Genomic DNA, 19,799 nt, shown 5'->3' with positions numbered 1-19,799 from the left:
GGAACTCCAGCTCACCTTCACAAGTAGGTACCTGGCCAGTCCATCCATCGTGCTCACACCGCCTGGTGCTCCGACCCACCAGCTTGTACCTGCAAAAGGGAAACAGCTTGCAGGGAGCTCGGGAAATACCCACAACCAACAGAATAACGGCAGTGTTCCCAGGAAAGGCAGATCAAAGATTATTCACATTTGGGTAGAGAATGCTGGAGTAACTCAGCGGGTCAGGCAGCATCTGTGGAGAACATGGATAGATGATGTTTCACAGAGTGCTGGAGTAACTCAGCGGGTCAGGCAGCATCTGTGGAGAACATGGATAGGTGATGTTTCACAGAGTGCTGGAGTAACTCAGCAGGTCAGACCTCTCTGGAGAACATGGATAGGTGACTTTTCATAAGTGAAAGGGGCAGAATTAGGCCATTCGGCCCATTAAGTGTACTCCATTCAATTATGGCTGATCTATCTCTCCCTCCTAACCCCATTCTCCCGCCTACTTCCCATAATTCCCGACACCTGTACTAATCAAGGATCGATCTATCTCTGCATTAGTGGGGGTTCTCAGGTCCAGTTCCTCCCATGTTCCAAAGACGTGCAGAATTATAGGTTAGTTGGCTTCTGTAAATTGTCCTAATTGCCTACGACAGAACTCGTGTGCAGGTGATTGCTAGTTGGCATGGATGTGGGCCAAAGGGCCTGTTTCCATGTGGTATCTCGAAGCATGTTCTCCAGAGATGGCAAATGTAGATTATTAACTAGAGGAAGGGGACAAATGATCTATTCTATATTTTACCTGATCTTCGTTCCTTTTGTTTCTTGTTTTCTGACACTCTGTTCAAAGAAGGGTCTCAACCTGAGACGTCATGCATTCCCTCTCTCTAGAAGTGTACCCTGACCCACTGAGTGACCCCAGCATCTGCAGTTCCTTCCTGCACAGTTACTACAGAACAGATGGACACTCACCCTGTGTTACAGTAAAAGGTAACCGTGCTTCCAAACTTGTTCCCCGTTGCAGTGTAATGTCCATTCTGGATATCTCCAGGGCTTCCACAGGATTTTACTAAAGAGGAATTAGTGGAGAATTCCAATTGGTTAGAACATGCCGAACATGTGTTACATTACATCTCACTGTACTTGCAAACTTGCAACAAGGAGTTTTCACTGCACTGTTGCCTCAGTTCCAGACACAAATTCAAGACATTAACATACAAAAATAAAATAGGTGCAGGAGTAGACAATTCGGCCCTTCCAGCCAGCACCGCCATTCAATATGATCATGGCTGGTCATCCAGAATCAGTACCCTGTTCTTGCTTTCTCCCCATATCCCTTGATTCCATTAGCCCCAAGAGCTAAACCTAACTTTCTATTGAAAACAAAATGAGTGGAACACAGTGGCACAGCGGGTAGAGCCACTGCCTCACAGCACCCAAGACACGGGTTCGATCCCGACGTCGGGTGCTGTCTGTGTGGAGTTTGCACGTTCTCCCTGTAACCTGCATGGGTTTTCTCAGGTGCTCCGATTTCCTCCCACATCATCATAGATGTGCAGGTTTGTAGGTTAATCGGCCGTCTGTATGTGTTGGGAGTGGATGCGAAAGTGGGAAAACATTGAACTCGTGGAAACAGGTGATCGATGGCCAACGTAGACTCGGAGGGCCAAAGGGTCTGTTTCCATGCTGTACGTCTAAACTAAAGCATGGAGACCCTGCCCGTGACCCACCCCTCCCCTTGTGACCCCAATAACCCCCCCCCCCCCCCCCAAACCCGCCCTGCCTTGGGTGTCCAGACCACGAGACATTGTTGAAGGACGAGGGGGGCACCACTCACGTTCACAGGTAACCACCAGCGGTGACCAGGTCGAGTCTGCCTTACAGGTGATCACTGGGGAGATGCCCTGCTGCAGCGTGTAGCCTCGGTTACACCTGTAAATCACCTTCGCTCCTACAGGGAAGGTGTCATTGGAAAGATACTCATCCCTCGGCGACCCGTTTTCCAAAGCTGGCGGTTTGCCACATTCAACCGCTTTTAAAAAGAGAAGAAAGTTAGTTTTCATTGCAACCCACAGTCGAGACCCCTCTCCCCTCAGTCTTGAACCGAGTGTTTTATTGTCATGTGTCCCAGATAGAACAATGATATTCTTACTTGATGCAGCACAGCGCAATATGGATAGTGTACGGTAAACAAGAAAAAAAGTTTCATGTATCTCTATCTCTCTATCTACACACACACACTCAAATACATGTACACACACACCCACAAAAAACAATAATAGTCTATGTAGTTTGAACTTATTTGAGGTTGACACTCCTTCCCCATGGTTGAGACCCCTCCCCCCATGTTGAGTTAGCCCTAATTTAGACATCTTCCCCCCCCCCCCATCCACACGGGAGGTGCCCCCACCCAGTCAACCCGACAGTCCCAACTTCGTATCAACAAAGACCACCTTCACTTGGCACCTCCTTGGTCTTTGGTTCTGGGATAGACAGACCCTGGGCCACGGGACTGCCCGGAAAAAGGGACAATGTTGGCCTCTCCTGGAGGGGGTGACCCAGTGACCCGTCTCCAACACCTCACATTCACAGGTGGACGGTCTAGGTGGAAGAAGGGGAGGGAGGTGATGCTGAATGGCCTCAGGAAGTCACTGAGGAAGTAGAGGCTTTGGCTGGGGATAGGGACTAGGGGGGGCGGGGAGGAGGGAAGCGAGAGAGGAGGGTGGTGGATGGGGAGAGTGGAGCAGGGTAGAGCGAGAACACAACACAGTTGCAGCATCTCCAATGTGCGGCCACATTAGGTATCGTTACTTCTGTCACTGACTACCGTTGGCAAGGAGAGCTGGTCACCAGGGGAACCACTGTGGCCCCTTGTCCAGTGGCCAGAGATGAGTATTTATGGAGTGACTGAGTGTGACGTCAAGTACCTTTAGGACCGAGATGAGAAAGGTTTTTTTCACATAGAGAGTGGTGAATCTGTGGAATTCTCTGCCACAGAGGGTAGTTGAGGCCAGTTCATTGGCTATATTTAAGAGGGAGTTAGATGGGGCCCTTGTGGCTAAAGGGATCAGGGGGTATGGAGAGAAGACAAGTACAGGATACTGAGTTGGATGATCAGCCATGATCATATTGAATGGCGGTGCAGGCTCGAAGGGCCGAATGCCCTACTCCTGCACCTATTTTCTATGTTTCTAACCCCTTAATAATCTTATACGTTTCGATAAGATCTCATCTCATCCTTCTAAATTCCAGTGTATACAAGCCTAGTCGCTCCAGTCTTTCAACATATGACAGTCCCGCCATTCCGGGAATTAACCTAGTAAACCTACACTGCACGCCCTCAATAGCAAGAATATCCTTCCTCAAATTTGGAGACAAAAACTGCACACAGTACTCCAGGTGCGGTCTCACTAGGGCCCTGTACAACTGCAGAAGGCCCTCTTTGCTCCTATACTCAACTCCCCTTGTTATGAAGGCCAACATTCCATTGGCTTTCTTCATTGCCTGCTGTACCTGCATGCTTCCTTTCAGTGACAGATGCACTAGGACACCCAGATCTCGTTGTATGTCCCCTGTTCCTAACTTGACACCATTCAGATAATACTCTGCCTTCCTATTCTTACCACCAAAGTGGATAACCTCACACTTTTCCACATTAAACTGCATCTGCCATGGATCCGCCCACTCACACAACCTGTCCAAGTCACCCTGCAACTTCATAGCATCTTCCTCACAATTCACCCTACCTTTGTATCATCTGCAAATTTGCTAATGGTACTTTAAATTCCTTCATCCAAGTCATTAATGTGTTGTTGTTGTTCGTCCTTCGGGTTCGAAGATGACCATGACTTCACTTTCAGTTGGACGATTGGTGACTGTGGGTCCGGAAGTGACTGGTGAGGCTAATCCGGGCCATGAAGGCACGCCCACACGTAGGACACAAGTGGATGGGTGCTGCAGTGGAAGTGGAGGTAGCCCGGGCCTTGCGCGTGGTGCGTTTCCTCTGGGCCTCTGTTCTCTGCTGCACGGGCTCCTGTGGTGAGCTTGCTACGCCAGGTTGGACGGTCCAGAGCAAGAGACTCCCAAGTGCTGAGGTTGATGTCCAAGTCTTTGAGGGACACTTTGAGGCAGTCCTTAAACCGTTTCTTCTGTCCTCCTACTGAGCGCTTGCCCTGACAGTTCTCCATACAAAAGCTGTTTTGGCAGTCGACTCTCGGGCATTCTGACGACATGGCCTGCCCATCTGGCTTGGGCTTTCCGTAGGAGGGTGTGGACGCTGGGGATTCCGGCCCGTTCCAAGACCTCAGTGTCGGGAATTTTGTCCTGCCACCTGATGTGAAGGAGTCTACGTAGGCAGCTCAAGTGAAAGTGGTTGAGCTGTTTGGCATGTCTGCTGTAGACAGTCCAGGTCTCACTGGCATAGAGAAGAGTGGTGAGTACCACTGCACGGTAGACCTTCAGCTTGGTGGTAAGGCTGAGTCCTCTCCGCTCCCAAACATTCTCACGGAGTTGCCCAAAGGCAGCGCTGGCCTTGGCAATCCTGTTGTTGACCTCAGCGTCAATGTTCTATAGATTAATGTATATTGTAAATAGCTGCGGTCCCAGCACCGAGCCTTGCGGTACCCCACTAATTACTGCCTGCCATTCTGAAAGGGATCCATTTATCCCCACTCTTTGCTTTCTGTCTGTCAACCAATTTTCTATCCATGTCAGTACCCTACCTCCAATACCATGTGCTCTAATTTTCCCCACTAATCTCCATGTGAGAAAATATACAAGATCATCCTCTTTGGAAGAATGAAAAATCAAAATTATTTAAAGGGAATGAGACCTGGGGCTTGAGTTACATGAAACAAAAACAAGGCAGGCAATTGGGAAGGAGAATTGGATGCCACCGTTAATATACTAGGTTGCTATTGAGGGCGTGCAGCGTAGGTTTACCAGTTTAATTCCCGGAATGGCGGGACTGTCGTATATTGAAAGACTGGAGCGACTAGGCTTGTATACACTGGAATTTAGGATGAGAAGAGATCTTATCGAAACGTATAAGATTATTAAGGGGTTGGACACGTTAGAGGCAGGAAACATGTTCCCAATGTTGGGGGAGTCCAGAACAAGGGGCCACAGTTTACGAATAAGGGATAGGCCATTTAGAAATGAGATGAGGAAAAACTTTTTCAGTCAGAGTTGTGAATCTGTGGAACTCTCTGCCTCAGAAGGCAGTGGAGGCCAATTCTCTGAACGCATTTGAGAGCTGGATAGAGCTCTTAAGGATAGCGGAGTCAGGGGGTATGGGGAGAAGGCAGGAACGGGGTACTGTTTGAGAATGATCAGCCATGATCACATTGAATGGCGGTGCTGGCTCGAAGGTCCGAATGGCCTCCTCCTGCACCTATTGTCTATTGTCTCCAATGATCCAGAGAAAACAATCTGAATCTGTCCAACCTCTCAAAATACCCACCGTCCTCTAATCCACTCAACACCCTGGCAAACCACCTCTGCACCGTCCCCAAAGCCTCCATATCTTGCCCGCAAAGGAGCTACCAGAAGTGTATACAATGCTCCCAATGCAGCCTGACCAATGGTTTACACACTTGCAACATGACTTCCTGACCATTATACTCAATGCCCCAACCAATGAAGCCAAGCATGCAATGTGCTTCCTTTACCATTCTATCTACTTGTGTTGCCACTTGCCAGGAGTCATGGACTTCACCTCAAGCTCCTGTGTCCTACCGTTTACTGCACATTTGCCCTTGCATTGGGCCTCCCAAAGTGCAACACTTCACACTCTTGACTCGACCTGTTATTTCTCTGCACAAGTGTCCAACTGGTCTATATCCTGCTGAATTTGTTGACAACTTTCTTCTTGTCCACATCTCTGCCTACTCTTTGTGTTGTCTACAAACTTACTAAACCACCCATTTACATTTTCATCCAAAGGAATCAATCGCCTGTGAACCAGGTTAGAGCAGCAGTCAATGATGTTGGGAATTACAGGGAAGATGAACACAAGTGTTCTTTTTGCTTTGTAAACCATCATGGTGACAACGCCAGCAGATGCTGCAAAGACTGGTCATGTGATTGAGGGAGCAGAAATCAAGACTGCTCGAAAACATACAAATCTCACCATAGGAATTGGTCTCGTGAAGTCTGGGGTAACAAGACTGGGAAAACGAGATGAGAGAATAGGTCGAGAACACGAGACACAGGAGGAAGACATAGACTTTGTGTCTGCAGAGCTCCAAGATACCAAGGTTGAGCAGACGGCCTTGTCTGGTCACAGATCTCCAAGGCCGGCAAGATGTTAGGGAGGGAAGCACTTTGGTTTTTGGCTACAGGATGAAACAGGTAATTCAGGCTAGAACGATACCTCATTCCAAGTTGCCTCATTGCAGACCTCAGACTTCTGTGACTGGAAGATTCAAGGACCAGAGGGCACAGCCTCAGAATTAAAGCACGTATCTTTAGAAAGGAGATGAGGAGGGATTTCTTTAGCCGGAGGGGTGGTTAATCTGTCAAATTCATTGCCACAGACGGCAGTGGAAGCCAAGTCTTTGGATATTTTTAACACAGAGATTGACAGATTCTTGATTAGTACGGGTGTCGGGATATGGGGAGAAAGCAGAAGAATGGGGTTAGGAGGGAAAGATAGATCAGCCACGATTGAATGGCAGAGTAGACTTGCTAGGCCAAATGGCCTAATTCTGCTCCGAGAAGAATGTGTGAACTAATGTTATAAAGATTTTAATACTATTTCCTAACCCTGGTATTTCTCTCTTTGCACTACCTGTTTTACAAGTGCATAGCTCTGATTTTACTCATGCAGGGCATGATTGGCCTGGATAGCACGCATATCTTTTCATGATACCTTGGCACAGGTGACAACAATATAGAAACAAAGTCCAAGCCACACCTAGTCTGCAAGCAAGAACATAGGGTACATTTACAGAGAAGTGTTAATGTTGGCAAGGTCGAACAGTTTCAATCACAAGGATCAAAATGAAGGATCGATTTGAAGAGCATGCTGCGGAGGTTTACAAGAATGCTTAGTTTTAGTTGGGTTAGATAGATCCAAATGGATCTTTGGCCCACCGAGTCTGTGCCGACCAGCAATGCCCTTACACTAGCACTATCTTACATACTAGTCACAATTTACAGAAGCTGAATTAATCTACAAAACTGCACATCTTTGGAGTGTGGGAGAAAACAAATACACCCAGAGAAAACCCATGTGATCACGGGGAGAACATACAAACTCTGTACACACAGCACCTGTGGTCAGGATCGAACCCAGGTCTCGGACGCCGGGATGGGGGGAGCCGGGAGAGAAGTGGTGGAGGGAAGCCGGGAGAGTAGCGGGGGAGTAGTGGGGGGGGAGCCAGGAGAGTAGTGGGGGGGGGAGCCGGGAGAGTAGTGGGGGGGGGGGGGGGAAGAGTAGTGGGGGGGGGGGGGGAAGAGTAGTGGGGGGGGAGGGGAGCGGGGAGAGTAGTGGGGGGGGAGGGGAGCGGGGAAAGAGTGAGCACCAACGAGAACACAACACAGTTGCAGCATCTCCAATGTGCGGCCACACTAGGTATCGTTACTTCTGTCACTGACTACCGTTGGCAAGGAGAGCTGGTCACCAGGGGAACCACTGTGGCCCCTTGTCCAGTGGCCAGAGATGAGTGTTTATGGAGTGACTGAGTGTGACGTCAAGTACCTTTGCACGAAGGGGGCGTTGCGCTCCAGCGTCCCTCCGCCGTACAGATCACCTCCGCCGGCCCGGTCAGTGTGTGCCCAGGTAGACAGGAATACAGCGCTGTCATGCCATATTCCCAGAACTCACTGTTACCGAGGCCAGAAACAGTGCCGTTACTGATGGCCGCAGGGTCTGGGCATGTCACAACTGGGGAAAGTTAAACACAGTCAGAGATCGCAACGTTAAACACAAAGACAAGCAGCATGCGGCAGAATGGACAGACGCGGTGTGTTCTTTAAGATGCTGACTAGATTGCCACAGGTTGTTGAGAAGGCAGGACAGTACAGCATAGGAACAGGCCCTTCGGCCCACAATGTCCCAGTCCAACACGATACCAAGCTCAACTCTTACCCGCCTGCACGTGAACCATATCCCTCCATTCCCTGCATATCCATGTGCCTATCCAAAAACCTCTTAAATACAACTATCGTATCTGCCCCCACCACCACCCTCTGTGTAAAAACACATTGCCTTAAACATTCCCCTCTCACCTTAAAGCTATGTCCTCTAGTATTTGATATTTCTAGGGTGGTACATGGTTCTCACTGTCTTATCACTGCATCTCATAATTTTGTAAATTTCTATCAGATCTCCCCATGGAAAACAATCCAAGTATCAGATTGATACCTCTAATCCACGTATCATTCTGGTTAACTTCCACTGTACCCTCCCCAAAATCACCACATCCTTCCTGTAATGGGGTGACCAGAACTGCACGTAACACTCCAAATGCAGCCTGACCAAAGTTCTATAAAGCTGCATCATGACTTCATACTCTTGTACTCAATGCCCCGACTAATGAAGAAAGCAAACCATGTTTTCTTTGCCACTCTGCAAATAAGAATGTCATTTTATCTGTGACATACGACAATACATTTTTTCTTAGAACTGAGATGAGGAAAAACTTTTTCTTAGAACTGAGATGAGGAAAAACTTTTTCAGTCAGAGAGTTGTGAATCTGTGGGATTCTCTGCCTCAGAAGGCAGTGGAGGCCAATTCTCTGAATGCATTCAAGAGAGAGCTGGATAGAGCTCTTAAGGATAGCGGAGTCAGGGGGTATGAGGAGAAGGCAGGAACGGGGTACTGATTGAGAATGATCAGCCATGATCACATTGAATGGTGGTGCTGGCTCGAAGGGCCGAATGGCCTCCTCCTGCACCTATTGTCTATTGTAAAACACCCTGGACTCTTGACTATCACTTGTGTTGTGACTTTCAGCAAGCTGTGGACTTGGACTCCACGACCTACACAACAATGCTGTGAAGAGCCATATCATTAATCGTATATTATCCCCTTACATTCGACCTCCCAAAGTGCAACTCCCACTTCACACTTTCACAGATTAAACTCCATCTGCTATTTCTCTTCCCATTTCTGCAGCTGATCTGTATCCTGCTGAATACATTGACAGCCTTGTGACCCCAACCATTTTGGTGTCATCTGTTTGATCCAAGATGGTCAATTCACAGATCCAAACTTCAGGCTTTCTCACAGAAGGGCAGCACAGCCATAGAGTTGCTGCCTTACAGAGCTTCCTGTGCCAGGGACCCGGGTTTGATCCTGACTATGGGGGCTGTCTGTACAGTGTTTGTACGCTCTCCCCATGACCTGCATGGGTTTCTCCGGGTGTTCTGGTTTCCTCCCACACTCCAAAGACATTCAGGTTTGTAGGTTAATCGGCTTGGTATAAATGCAAATTGTCCAAAGTGTGTGTAGGATAGTGTTAGTGTGCAGGGATCGCTAGTCGGTGCGGACTCAGTGGGCCGATGGGCCTGTTTCCGCGCTGTATCTCTAAACTAAACTCTTTCATGTCCCCAAGTTGCAATGGGATTGGCACCAGGGAGATATTAATGCATCACACAGCCCAACCCTGCCTCCCCTCCCACTCCATCCAGGAGAGCAGCCAACATAATTTAGTCTGAAGAAGGGTCTCGACCAGAATCGTCGCCCATTCCTTCTTTCCAGAGATGCTGCCTGTCCCGCTGAGTTACTCCAGCTTTTTGTGTCTCTCTTCTGTTTAAACCAGCATCTTCAGTTCCTTCTACACATAATCAAGGACCACTCACACCCTGGACATTCCTTCTCTCCTTTCCCATTGGTCAGAAGATACAAAAGTTTTTAAATGCACACCACCAGACTCGGGAGGTAAAGAGCTAATGTGTGAAGCTGCCGCTTCCAGTTTTGATGCGAGGATTAGAGAGGGGAATCGCGTTCACCTGCCCTGCCGTTGAGGAACTCCAGCTCACCTTCACAAGTAGGTACCTGGCCAGTCCATCCATCGTGCTCACACCGCCTGGTGCTCCGACCCACCAGCTTGTACCTGCAAAAGGGAAACAGCTTGCAGGGAGCTCGGGAAATACCCACAACCAACAGAATAACGGCAGTGTTCCCAGGAAAGGCAGATCAAAGATTATTCACATTTGGGTAGAAAATGCTGGAGTAACTCAGCGGGTCAGGCAGCATCTGTGGAGAACATGGATAGGTGATGTTTCACAGAGTGCTGGAGTAACTCAGCGGGTCAGGCAGCATCTGTGGAGAACATGGATAGATGATGTTTCACAGAGTGCTGGAGTAACTCAGCGGGTCAGGCAGCATCTGTGGAGAACATGGATAGGTGACGTTTCACAGAGTGCTGGAGTAACTCAGCAGGTCAGACCTCTCTGGAGAACATGGATAGGTGACTTTTCATAAGTGAAAGGGGCAGAATTAGGCCATTCGGCCCATTAAGTGTACTCCATTCAATTATGGCTGATCTATCTCTCCCTCCTAACCCCATTCTCCCGCCTACTTCCCATAATTCCCGACACCTGTACTAATCAAGGATCGATCTATCTCTGCCTTAGTGGGGGTTCTCAGGTCCAGTTCCTCCCATGTTCCAAAGACGTGCAGAATTATAGGTTAGTTGGCTTCTGTAAATTGTCCTAATTGCCTACGACAGAACTCGTGTGCAGGTGATTGCTAGTTGGCATGGATGTGGGCCAAAGGGCCTGTTTCCATGTGGTATCTCGAAGCATGTTCTCCAGAGATGGCAAATGTAGATTATTAACTAGAGGAAGGGGACAAATGATCTATTCTATATTTTACCTGATCTTCGTTCCCTTTTGTTTCTTGTTTTCTGACACTCTGTTCAAAGAAGGGTCTCAACCCGAGACGTCATGCATTCCCTCTCTCTAGAAGTGTACCCTGACCCACTGAGTGACCCCAGCATCTGCAGTTCCTTCCTGCACAGTTACTACAGAACAGATGGACACTCACCCTGTGTTACAGTAAAAGGTAACCGTGCTTCCAAACTTGTTCCCCGTTGCAGTGTAATGTCCATTCTGGATATCTCCAGGGCTTCCACAGGATTTTACTAAAGAGGAATTAGTGGAGAATTCCAATTGGTTAGAACATGCCGAACATGTGTTACATTGCATCTCACTGTACTTGCAAACTTGCAACAAGGAGTTTTCACTGCACTGTTGCCTCAGTTCCAGACACAAATTCAAGACATTAACATACAAAAATAAAATAGGTGCAGGAGTAGACAATTCGGCCCTTCCAGCCAGCACCGCCATTCAATATGATCATGGCTGGTCATCCAGAATCAGTACCCTGTTCTTGCTTTCTCCCCATATCCCTTGATTCCATTAGCCCTAAGAGCTAAACCTAACTTTCTATTGAAAACAAAATGAGTGGAACACAGTGGCACAGCGGGTAGAGCCACTGCCTCACAGCACCCAAGACACGGGTTCGATCCCGACGTCGGGTGCTGTCTGTGTGGAGTTTGCACGTTCTCCCTGTAACCTGCATGGGTTTTCTCAGGTGCTCCGATTTCCTCCCACATCATCATAGATGTGCAGGTTTGTAGGTTAATCGGCCGTCTGTATGTGTTGGGAGTGGATGCGAAAGTGGGAAAACATTGAACTCGTGGAAACAGGTGATCGATGGCCAACGTAGACTCGGAGGGCCAAAGGGTCTGTTTCCATGCTGTACGTCTAAACTAAAGCATGGAGACCCTGCCCGTGACCCACCCCTCCCCTTGTGACCCCAATAACCCCCCCCCCCCCCAAACCCGCCCTGCCTTGGGTGTCCAGACCACGAGACATTGTTGAAGGACGAGGGGGGCACCACTCACGTTCACAGGTAACCACCAGCGGTGACCAGGTCGAGTCTGCCTTACAGGTGATCACTGGGGAGATGCCCTGCTGCAGCGTGTAGCCTCGGTTACACCTGTAAATCACCTTCGCTCCTACAGGGAAGGTGTCATTGGAAAGATACTCATCCCTCGGCGACCCGTTTTCCAAAGCTGGCGGTTTGCCACATTCAACCGCTTTTAAAAAGAGAAGAAAGTTAGTTTTCATTGCAACCCACAGTCGAGACCCCTCTCCCCTCAGTCTTGAACCGAGTGTTTTATTGTCATGTGTCCCAGATAGAACAATGATATTCTTACTTGATGCAGCACAGCGCAATATGGATAGTGTACGGTAAACAAGAAAAAAAGTTTCATGTATCTCTATCTCTCTATCTACACACACACACTCAAATACATGTACACACACACCCACAAAAAACAATAATAGTCTATGTAGTTTGAACTTATTTGAGGTTGACACTCCTTCCCCATGGTTGAGACCCCTCCCCCCATGTTGAGTTAGCCCTAATTTAGACATCTTCCCCCCCCCCCCATCCACACGGGAGGTGCCCCCACCCAGTCAACCCGACAGTCCCAACTTCGTATCAACAAAGACCACCTTCACTTGGCACCTCCTTGGTCTTTGGTTCTGGGATAGACAGACCCTGGGCCACGGGACTGCCCGGAAAAAGGGACAATGTTGGCCTCTCCTGGAGGGGGTGACCCAGTGACCCGTCTCCAACACCTCACATTCACAGGTGGACGGTCTAGGTGGAAGAAAGGGAGGGAGGTGATGCTGAATGGCCTCAGGAAGTCACTGAGGAAGTAGAGGCTTTGGCTGGGATTAGGGACTAGGGGGGGGTGGGGAGGAGGGAAGCGAGAGAGGAGGGTGGTGGATGGGGAGAGTGGAGCAGGGTAGAGTGAGAACACAACACAGTTGCAGCATCTCCAATGTGCGGCCACATTAGGTATCGTTACTTCTGTCACTGACTACCGTTGGCAAGGAGAGCTGGTCACCAGGGGAACCACTGTGGCCCCTTGTCCAGTGGCCAGAGATGAGTATTTATGGAGTGACTGAGTGTGACGTCAAGTACCTTTAGGACCGAGATGAGAAAGGTTTTTTTCACATAGAGAGTGGTGAATCTGTGGAATTCTCTGCCACAGAGGGTAGTTGAGGCCAGTTCATTGGCTATATTTAAGAGGGAGTTAGATGGGGCCCTTGTGGCTAAAGGGATCAGGGGGTATGGAGAGAAGACAAGTACAGGATACTGAGTTGGATGATCAGCCATGATCATATTGAATGGCGGTGCAGGCTCGAAGGGCCGAATGCCCTACTCCTGCACCTATTTTCTATGTTTCTAACCCCTTAATAATCTTATACGTTTCGATAAGATCTCATCTCATCCTTCTAAATTCCAGTGTATACAAGCCTAGTCGCTCCAGTCTTTCAACATATGACAGTCCCGCCATTCCGGGAATTAACCTAGTAAACCTACACTGCACGCCCTCAATAGCAAGAATATCCTTCCTCAAATTTGGAGACAAAAACTGCACACAGTACTCCAGGTGCGGTCTCACTAGGGCCCTGTACAACTGCAGAAGGCCCTCTTTGCTCCTATACTCAACTCCCCTTGTTATGAAGGCCAACATTCCATTGGCTTTCTTCATTGCCTGCTGTACCTGCATGCTTCCTTTCAGTGACAGATGCACTAGGACACCCAGATCTCGTTGTATGTCCCCTGTTCCTAACTTGACACCATTCAGATAATACTCTGCCTTCCTATTCTTACCACCAAAGTGGATAACCTCACACTTTTCCACATTAAACTGCATCTGCCATGGATCCGCCCACTCACACAACCTGTCCAAGTCACCCTGCAACTTCATAGCATCTTCCTCACAATTCACCCTACCTTTGTATCATCTGCAAATTTGCTAATGGTACTTTAAATTCCTTCATCCAAGTCATTAATGTGTTGTTGTTGTTCGTCCTTCGGGTTCGAAGATGACCATGACTTCACTTTCAGTTGGACGATTGGTGACTGTGGGTCCGGAAGTGACTGGTGAGGCTAATCCGGGCCATGAAGGCACGCCCACACGTAGGACACAAGTGGATGGGTGCTGCAGTGGAAGTGGAGGTAGCCCGGGCCTTGCGCGTGGTGCGTTTCCTCTGGGCCTCTGTTCTCTGCTGCACGGGCTCCTGTGGTGAGCTTGCTACGCCAGGTTGGACGGTCCAGAGCAAGAGACTCCCAAGTGCTGAGGTTGATGTCCAAGTCTTTGAGGGACACTTTGAGGCAGTCCTTAAACCGTTTCTTCTGTCCTCCTACTGAGCGCTTGCCCTGACAGTTCTCCATACAAAAGCTGTTTTGGCAGTCGACTCTCGGGCATTCTGACGACATGGCCTGCCCATCTGGCTTGGGCTTTCCGTAGGAGGGTGTGGACACTGGGGATTCTGGCCCGTTCCAAGACCTCAGTGTCGGGAATTTTGTCCTGCCACCTGATGTGAAGGAGTCTACGTAGGCAGCTCAAGTGAAAGTGGTTGAGCTGTTTGGCATGTCTGCTGTAGACAGTCCAGGTCTCACTGGCATAGAGAAGAGTGGTGAGTACCACTGCACGGTAGACCTTCAGCTTGGTGGTAAGGCTGAGTCCTCTCCGCTCCCAAACATTCTCACGGAGTTGCCCAAAGGCAGCGCTGGCCTTGGCAATCCTGTTGTTGACCTCAGCGTCAATGTTCTATAGATTAATGTATATTGTAAATAGCTGCGGTCCCAGCACCGAGCCTTGCGGTACCCCACTAATTACTGCCTGCCATTCTGAAAGGGATCCATTTATCCCCACTCTTTGCTTTCTGTCTGTCAACCAATTTTCTATCCATGTCAGTACCCTACCTCCAATACCATGTGCTCTAATTTTCCCCACTAATCTCCATGTGAGAAAATATACAAGATCATCCTCTTTGGAAGAATGAAAAATCAAAATTATTTAAAGGGAATGAGACCTGGGGCTTGAGTTACATGAAACAAAAACAAGGCAGGCAATTGGGAAGGAGAATTGGATGCCACCGTTAATATACTAGGTTGCTATTGAGGGCGTGCAGCGTAGGTTTACCAGTTTAATTCCCGGAATGGCGGGACTGTCGTATATTGAAAGACTGGAGCGACTAGGCTTGTATACACTGGAATTTAGGATGAGAAGAGATCTTATCGAAACGTATAAGATTATTAAGGGGTTGGACACGTTAGAGGCAGGAAACATGTTCCCAATGTTGGGGGAGTCCAGAACAAGGGGCCACAGTTTACGAATAAGGGATAGGCCATTTAGAAATGAGATGAGGAAAAACTTTTTCAGTCAGAGTTGTGAATCTGTGGAACTCTCTGCCTCAGAAGGCAGTGGAGGCCAATTCTCTGAACGCATTTGAGAGCTGGATAGAGCTCTTAAGGATAGCGGAGTCAGGGGGTATGGGGAGAAGGCAGGAACGGGGTACTGTTTGAGAATGATCAGCCATGATCACATTGAATGGCGGTGCTGGCTCGAAGGTCCGAATGGCCTCCTCCTGCACCTATTGTCTATTGTCTCCAATGATCCAGAGAAAACAATCTGAATCTGTCCAACCTCTCAAAATACCCACCGTCCTCTAATCCACTCAACACCCTGGCAAACCACCTCTGCACCGTCCCCAAAGCCTCCATATCTTGCCCGCAAAGGAGCTACCAGAAGTGTATACAATGCTCCCAATGCAGCCTGACCAATGGTTTACACACTTGCAACATGACTTCCTGACCATTATACTCAATGCCCCAACCAATGAAGCCAAGCATGCAATGTGCTTCCTTTACCATTCTATCTACTTGTGTTGCCACTTGCCAGGAGTCATGGACTTCACCTCAAGCTCCTGTGTCCTACCGTTTACTGCACATTTGCCCTTGCATTGGGCCTCCCAAAGTGCAACACTTCACACTCTTGACTCGACCTGTTATTTCTCTGCACAAGTGTCCAACTGGTCTATATCCTGCTGAATTTGTTGACAACTTTCTTCTTGTCCACATCTCTGCCTACTCTTTGTGTTGTCTACAAACTTACTAAACCACCCATTTACATTTTCATCCAAAGGAATCAATCGCCTGTGAACCAGGTTAGAGCAGCAGTCAATGATGTTGGGAATTACAGGGAAGATGAACACAAGTGTTCTTTTTGCTTTGTAAACCATCATGGTGACAACGCCAGCAGATGCTGCAAAGACTGGTCATGTGATTGAGGGAGCAGAAATCAAGACTGCTCGAAAACATACAAATCTCACCATAGGAATTGGTCTCGTGAAGTCTGGGGTAACAAGACTGGGAAAACGAGATGAGAGAATAGGTCGAGAACACGAGACACAGGAGGAAGACATAGACTTTGTGTCTGCAGAGCTCCAAGATACCAAGGTTGAGCAGACGGCCTTGTCTGGTCACAGATCTCCAAGGCCGGCAAGATGTTAGGGAGGGAAGCACTTTGGTTTTTGGCTACAGGATGAAACAGGTAATTCAGGCTAGAACGATACCTCATTCCAAGTTGCCTCATTGCAGACCTCAGACTTCTGTGACTGGAAGATTCAAGGACCAGAGGGCACAGCCTCAGAATTAAAGCACGTATCTTTAGAAAGGAGATGAGGAGGGATTTCTTTAGCCGGAGGGGTGGTTAATCTGTCAAATTCATTGCCACAGACGGCAGTGGAAGCCAAGTCTTTGGATATTTTTAACACAGAGATTGACAGATTCTTGATTAGTACGGGTGTCGGGATATGGGGAAAAAGCAGAAGAATGGGGTTAGGAGGGAAAGATAGATCAGCCACGATTGAATGGCAGAGTAGACTTGCTAGGCCAAATGGCCTAATTCTGCTCCGAGAAGAATGTGTGAACTAATGTTATAAAGATTTTAATACTATTTCCTAACCCTGGTATTTCTCTCTTTGCACTACCTGTTTTACAAGTGCATAGCTCTGATTTTACTCATGCAGGGCATGATTGGCCTGGATAGCACGCATATCTTTTCATGATACCTTGGCACAGGTGACAACAATATAGAAACAAAGTCCAAGCCACACCTAGTCTGCAAGCAAGAACATAGGGTACATTTACAGAGAAGTGTTAATGTTGGCAAGGTCGAACAGTTTCAATCACAAGGATCAAAATGAAGGATCGATTTGAAGAGCATGCTGCGGAGGTTTACAAGAATGCTTAGTTTTAGTTGGGTTAGATAGATCCAAATGGATCTTTGGCCCACCGAGTCTGTGCCGACCAGCAATGCCCTTACACTAGCACTATCTTACATACTAGTCACAATTTACAGAAGCTGAATTAATCTACAAAACTGCACATCTTTGGAGTGTGGGAGAAAACAAATACACCCAGAGAAAACCCATGTGATCACGGGGAGAACATACAAACTCTGTACACACAGCACCTGTGGTCAGGATCGAACCCAGGTCTCGGACGCCGGGATGGGGGGAGCCGGGAGAGAAGTGGTGGAGGGAAGCCGGGAGAGTAGCGGGGGAGTAGTGGGGGGGGAGCCAGGAGAGTAGTGGGGGGGGGAGCCGGGAGAGTAGTGGGGGGGGGGGGGGGAAGAGTAGTGGGGGGGGGGGGGGGGAAGAGTAGTGGGGGGGGAAGAGTAGTGGGGGGGGAGGGGAGCGGGGAGAGTAGTGGGGGGGGGAGCTGGGAGAGTAGTGGGGGGGGAGGGGAGCGGGGAAAGAGTGAGCACCAACGAGAACACAACACAGTTGCAGCATCTCCAATGTGCGGCCACACTAGGTATCGTTACTTCTGTCACTGACTACCATTGGCAAGGAGAGCTGGTCACCAGGGGAACCACTGTGGCCCCTTGTCCAGTGGCCAGAGATGAGTGTTTATGGAGTGACTGAGTGTGACGTCAAGTACCTTTGCACGAAGGGGGCGTTGCGCTCCAGCGTCCCTCCGCCGTACAGATCACCTCCGCCGGCCCGGTCAGTGTGTGCCCAGGTAGACAGGAATACAGCGCTGTCATGCCATATTCCCAGAACTCACTGTTACCGAGGCCAGAAACAGTGCCGTTACTGATGGCCGCAGGGTCTGGGCATGTCACAACTGGGGAAAGTTAAACACAGTCAGAGATCGCAACGTTAAACACAAAGACAAGCAGCATGCGGCAGAATGGACAGACGCGGTGTGTTCTTTAAGATGCTGACTAGATTGCCACAGGTTGTTGAGAAGGCAGGACAGTACAGCATAGGAACAGGCCCTTCGGCCCACAATGTCCCAGTCCAACATGATGCCAAGCTCAACTCTTACCCGCCTGCACGTGAACCATATCCCTCCATTCCCTGCATATCCATGTGCCTATCCAAAAACCTCTTAAATACAACTATCGTATCTGCCCCCACCACCACCCTCTGTGTAAAAACACATTGCCTTAAACATTCCCCTCTCACCTTAAAGCTATGTCCTCTAGTATTTGATATTTCTAGGGTGGTACATGGTTCTCACTGTCTTATCACTGCATCTCATAATTTTGTAAATTTCTATCAGATCTCCCCATGGAAAACAATCCAAGTATCAGATTGATACCTCTAATCCACGTATCATTCTGGTTAACTTCCACTGTACCCTCCCCAAAATCACCACATCCTTCCTGTAATGGGGTGACCAGAACTGCACGTAACACTCCAAATGCAGCCTGACCAAAGTTCTATAAAGCTGCATCATGACTTCATACTCTTGTACTCAATGCCCCGACTAATGAAGAAAGCAAACCATGTTTTCTTTGCCACTCTGCAAATAAGAATGTCATTTTATCTGTGACATACGACAATACATTTTTTCTTAGAACTGAGATGAGGAAAAACTTTTTCTTAGAACTGAGATGAGGAAAAACTTTTTCAGTCAGAGAGTTGTGAATCTGTGGGATTCTCTGCCTCAGAAGGCAGTGGAGGCCAATTCTCTGAATGCATTCAAGAGAGAGCTGGATAGAGCTCTTAAGGATAGCGGAGTCAGGGGGTATGAGGAGAAGGCAGGAACGGGGTACTGATTGAGAATGATCAGCCATGATCACATTGAATGGTGGTGCTGGCTCGAAGGGCCGAATGGCCTCCTCCTGCACCTATTGTCTATTGTAAAACACCCTGGACTCTTGACTATCACTTGTGTTGTGACTTTCAGCAAGCTGTGGACTTGGACTCCACGACCTACACAACAATGCTGTGAAGAGCCATATCATTAATCGTATATTATCCCCTTACATTCGACCTCCCAAAGTGCAACTCCCACTTCACACTTTCACAGATTAAACTCCATCTGCTATTTCTCTTCCCATTTCTGCAGCTGATCTGTATCCTGCTGAATACATTGACAGCCTTGTGACCCCAACCATTTTGGTGTCATCTGTTTGATCCAAGATGGTCAATTCACAGATCCAAACTTCAGGCTTTCTCACAGAAGGGCAGCACAGCCATAGAGTTGCTGCCTTACAGAGCTTCCTGTGCCAGGGACCCGGGTTTGATCCTGACTATGGGGGCTGTCTGTACAGTGTTTGTACGCTCTCCCCATGACCTGCATGGGTTTCTCCGGGTGTTCTGGTTTCCTCCCACATTCCAAAGACATTCAGGTTTGTAGGTTAATCGGCTTGGTATAAATGCAAATTGTCCAAAGTGTGTGTAGGATAGTGTTAGTGTGCAGGGATCGCTAGTCGGTGCGGACTCAGTGGGCCGATGGGCCTGTTTCCGCGCTGTATCTCTAAACTAAACTCTTTCATGTCCCCAAGTTGCAATGGGATTGGCACCAGGGAGATATTAATGCATCACACAGCCCAACCCTGCCTCCCCTCCCACTCCATCCAGGAGAGCAGCCAACATAATTTAGTCTGAAGAAGGGTCTCGACCAGAATCGTCGCCCATTCCTTCTTTCCAGAGATGCTGCCTGTCCCGCTGAGTTACTCCAGCTTTTTGTGTCT

At 48.6% G+C, this 19,799-nt stretch overlaps 1 protein-coding gene across 1 annotated transcript in view; it reads right to left on the bottom strand.

The window, feature by feature from the left end:
• The window catches only part of LOC144605358 (sushi, von Willebrand factor type A, EGF and pentraxin domain-containing protein 1-like), a 47,019-nt gene that overhangs the window by 18,257 nt on the left and 8,963 nt on the right, over positions 1 to 19,799 (bottom strand). The window contains exons 9-16 of the mRNA XM_078420509.1: positions 17,753 to 17,938; positions 11,844 to 12,038; positions 10,982 to 11,078; positions 9,973 to 10,046; positions 7,688 to 7,873; positions 1,823 to 2,017; positions 958 to 1,054; positions 16 to 89 (exon numbers count right to left, since the gene is read on the bottom strand). Coding sequence (XP_078276635.1) covers positions 16 to 89; positions 958 to 1,054; positions 1,823 to 2,017; positions 7,688 to 7,873; positions 9,973 to 10,046; positions 10,982 to 11,078; positions 11,844 to 12,038; positions 17,753 to 17,938 — 1,104 coding nt within the window. The remainder of the gene's footprint in view (positions 1 to 15; positions 90 to 957; positions 1,055 to 1,822; positions 2,018 to 7,687; positions 7,874 to 9,972; positions 10,047 to 10,981; positions 11,079 to 11,843; positions 12,039 to 17,752; positions 17,939 to 19,799) is intronic.

This window comes from Rhinoraja longicauda, chromosome 24 (genome assembly GCF_053455715.1).
Source record: "Rhinoraja longicauda isolate Sanriku21f chromosome 24, sRhiLon1.1, whole genome shotgun sequence".
Classification (NCBI taxonomy): Eukaryota; Metazoa; Chordata; class Chondrichthyes; order Rajiformes; family Arhynchobatidae; genus Rhinoraja; species Rhinoraja longicauda.
The sequence above is the reverse complement of the archived record's forward strand: the minus strand, read 5'-3'. Positions and strand labels throughout refer to the sequence as shown.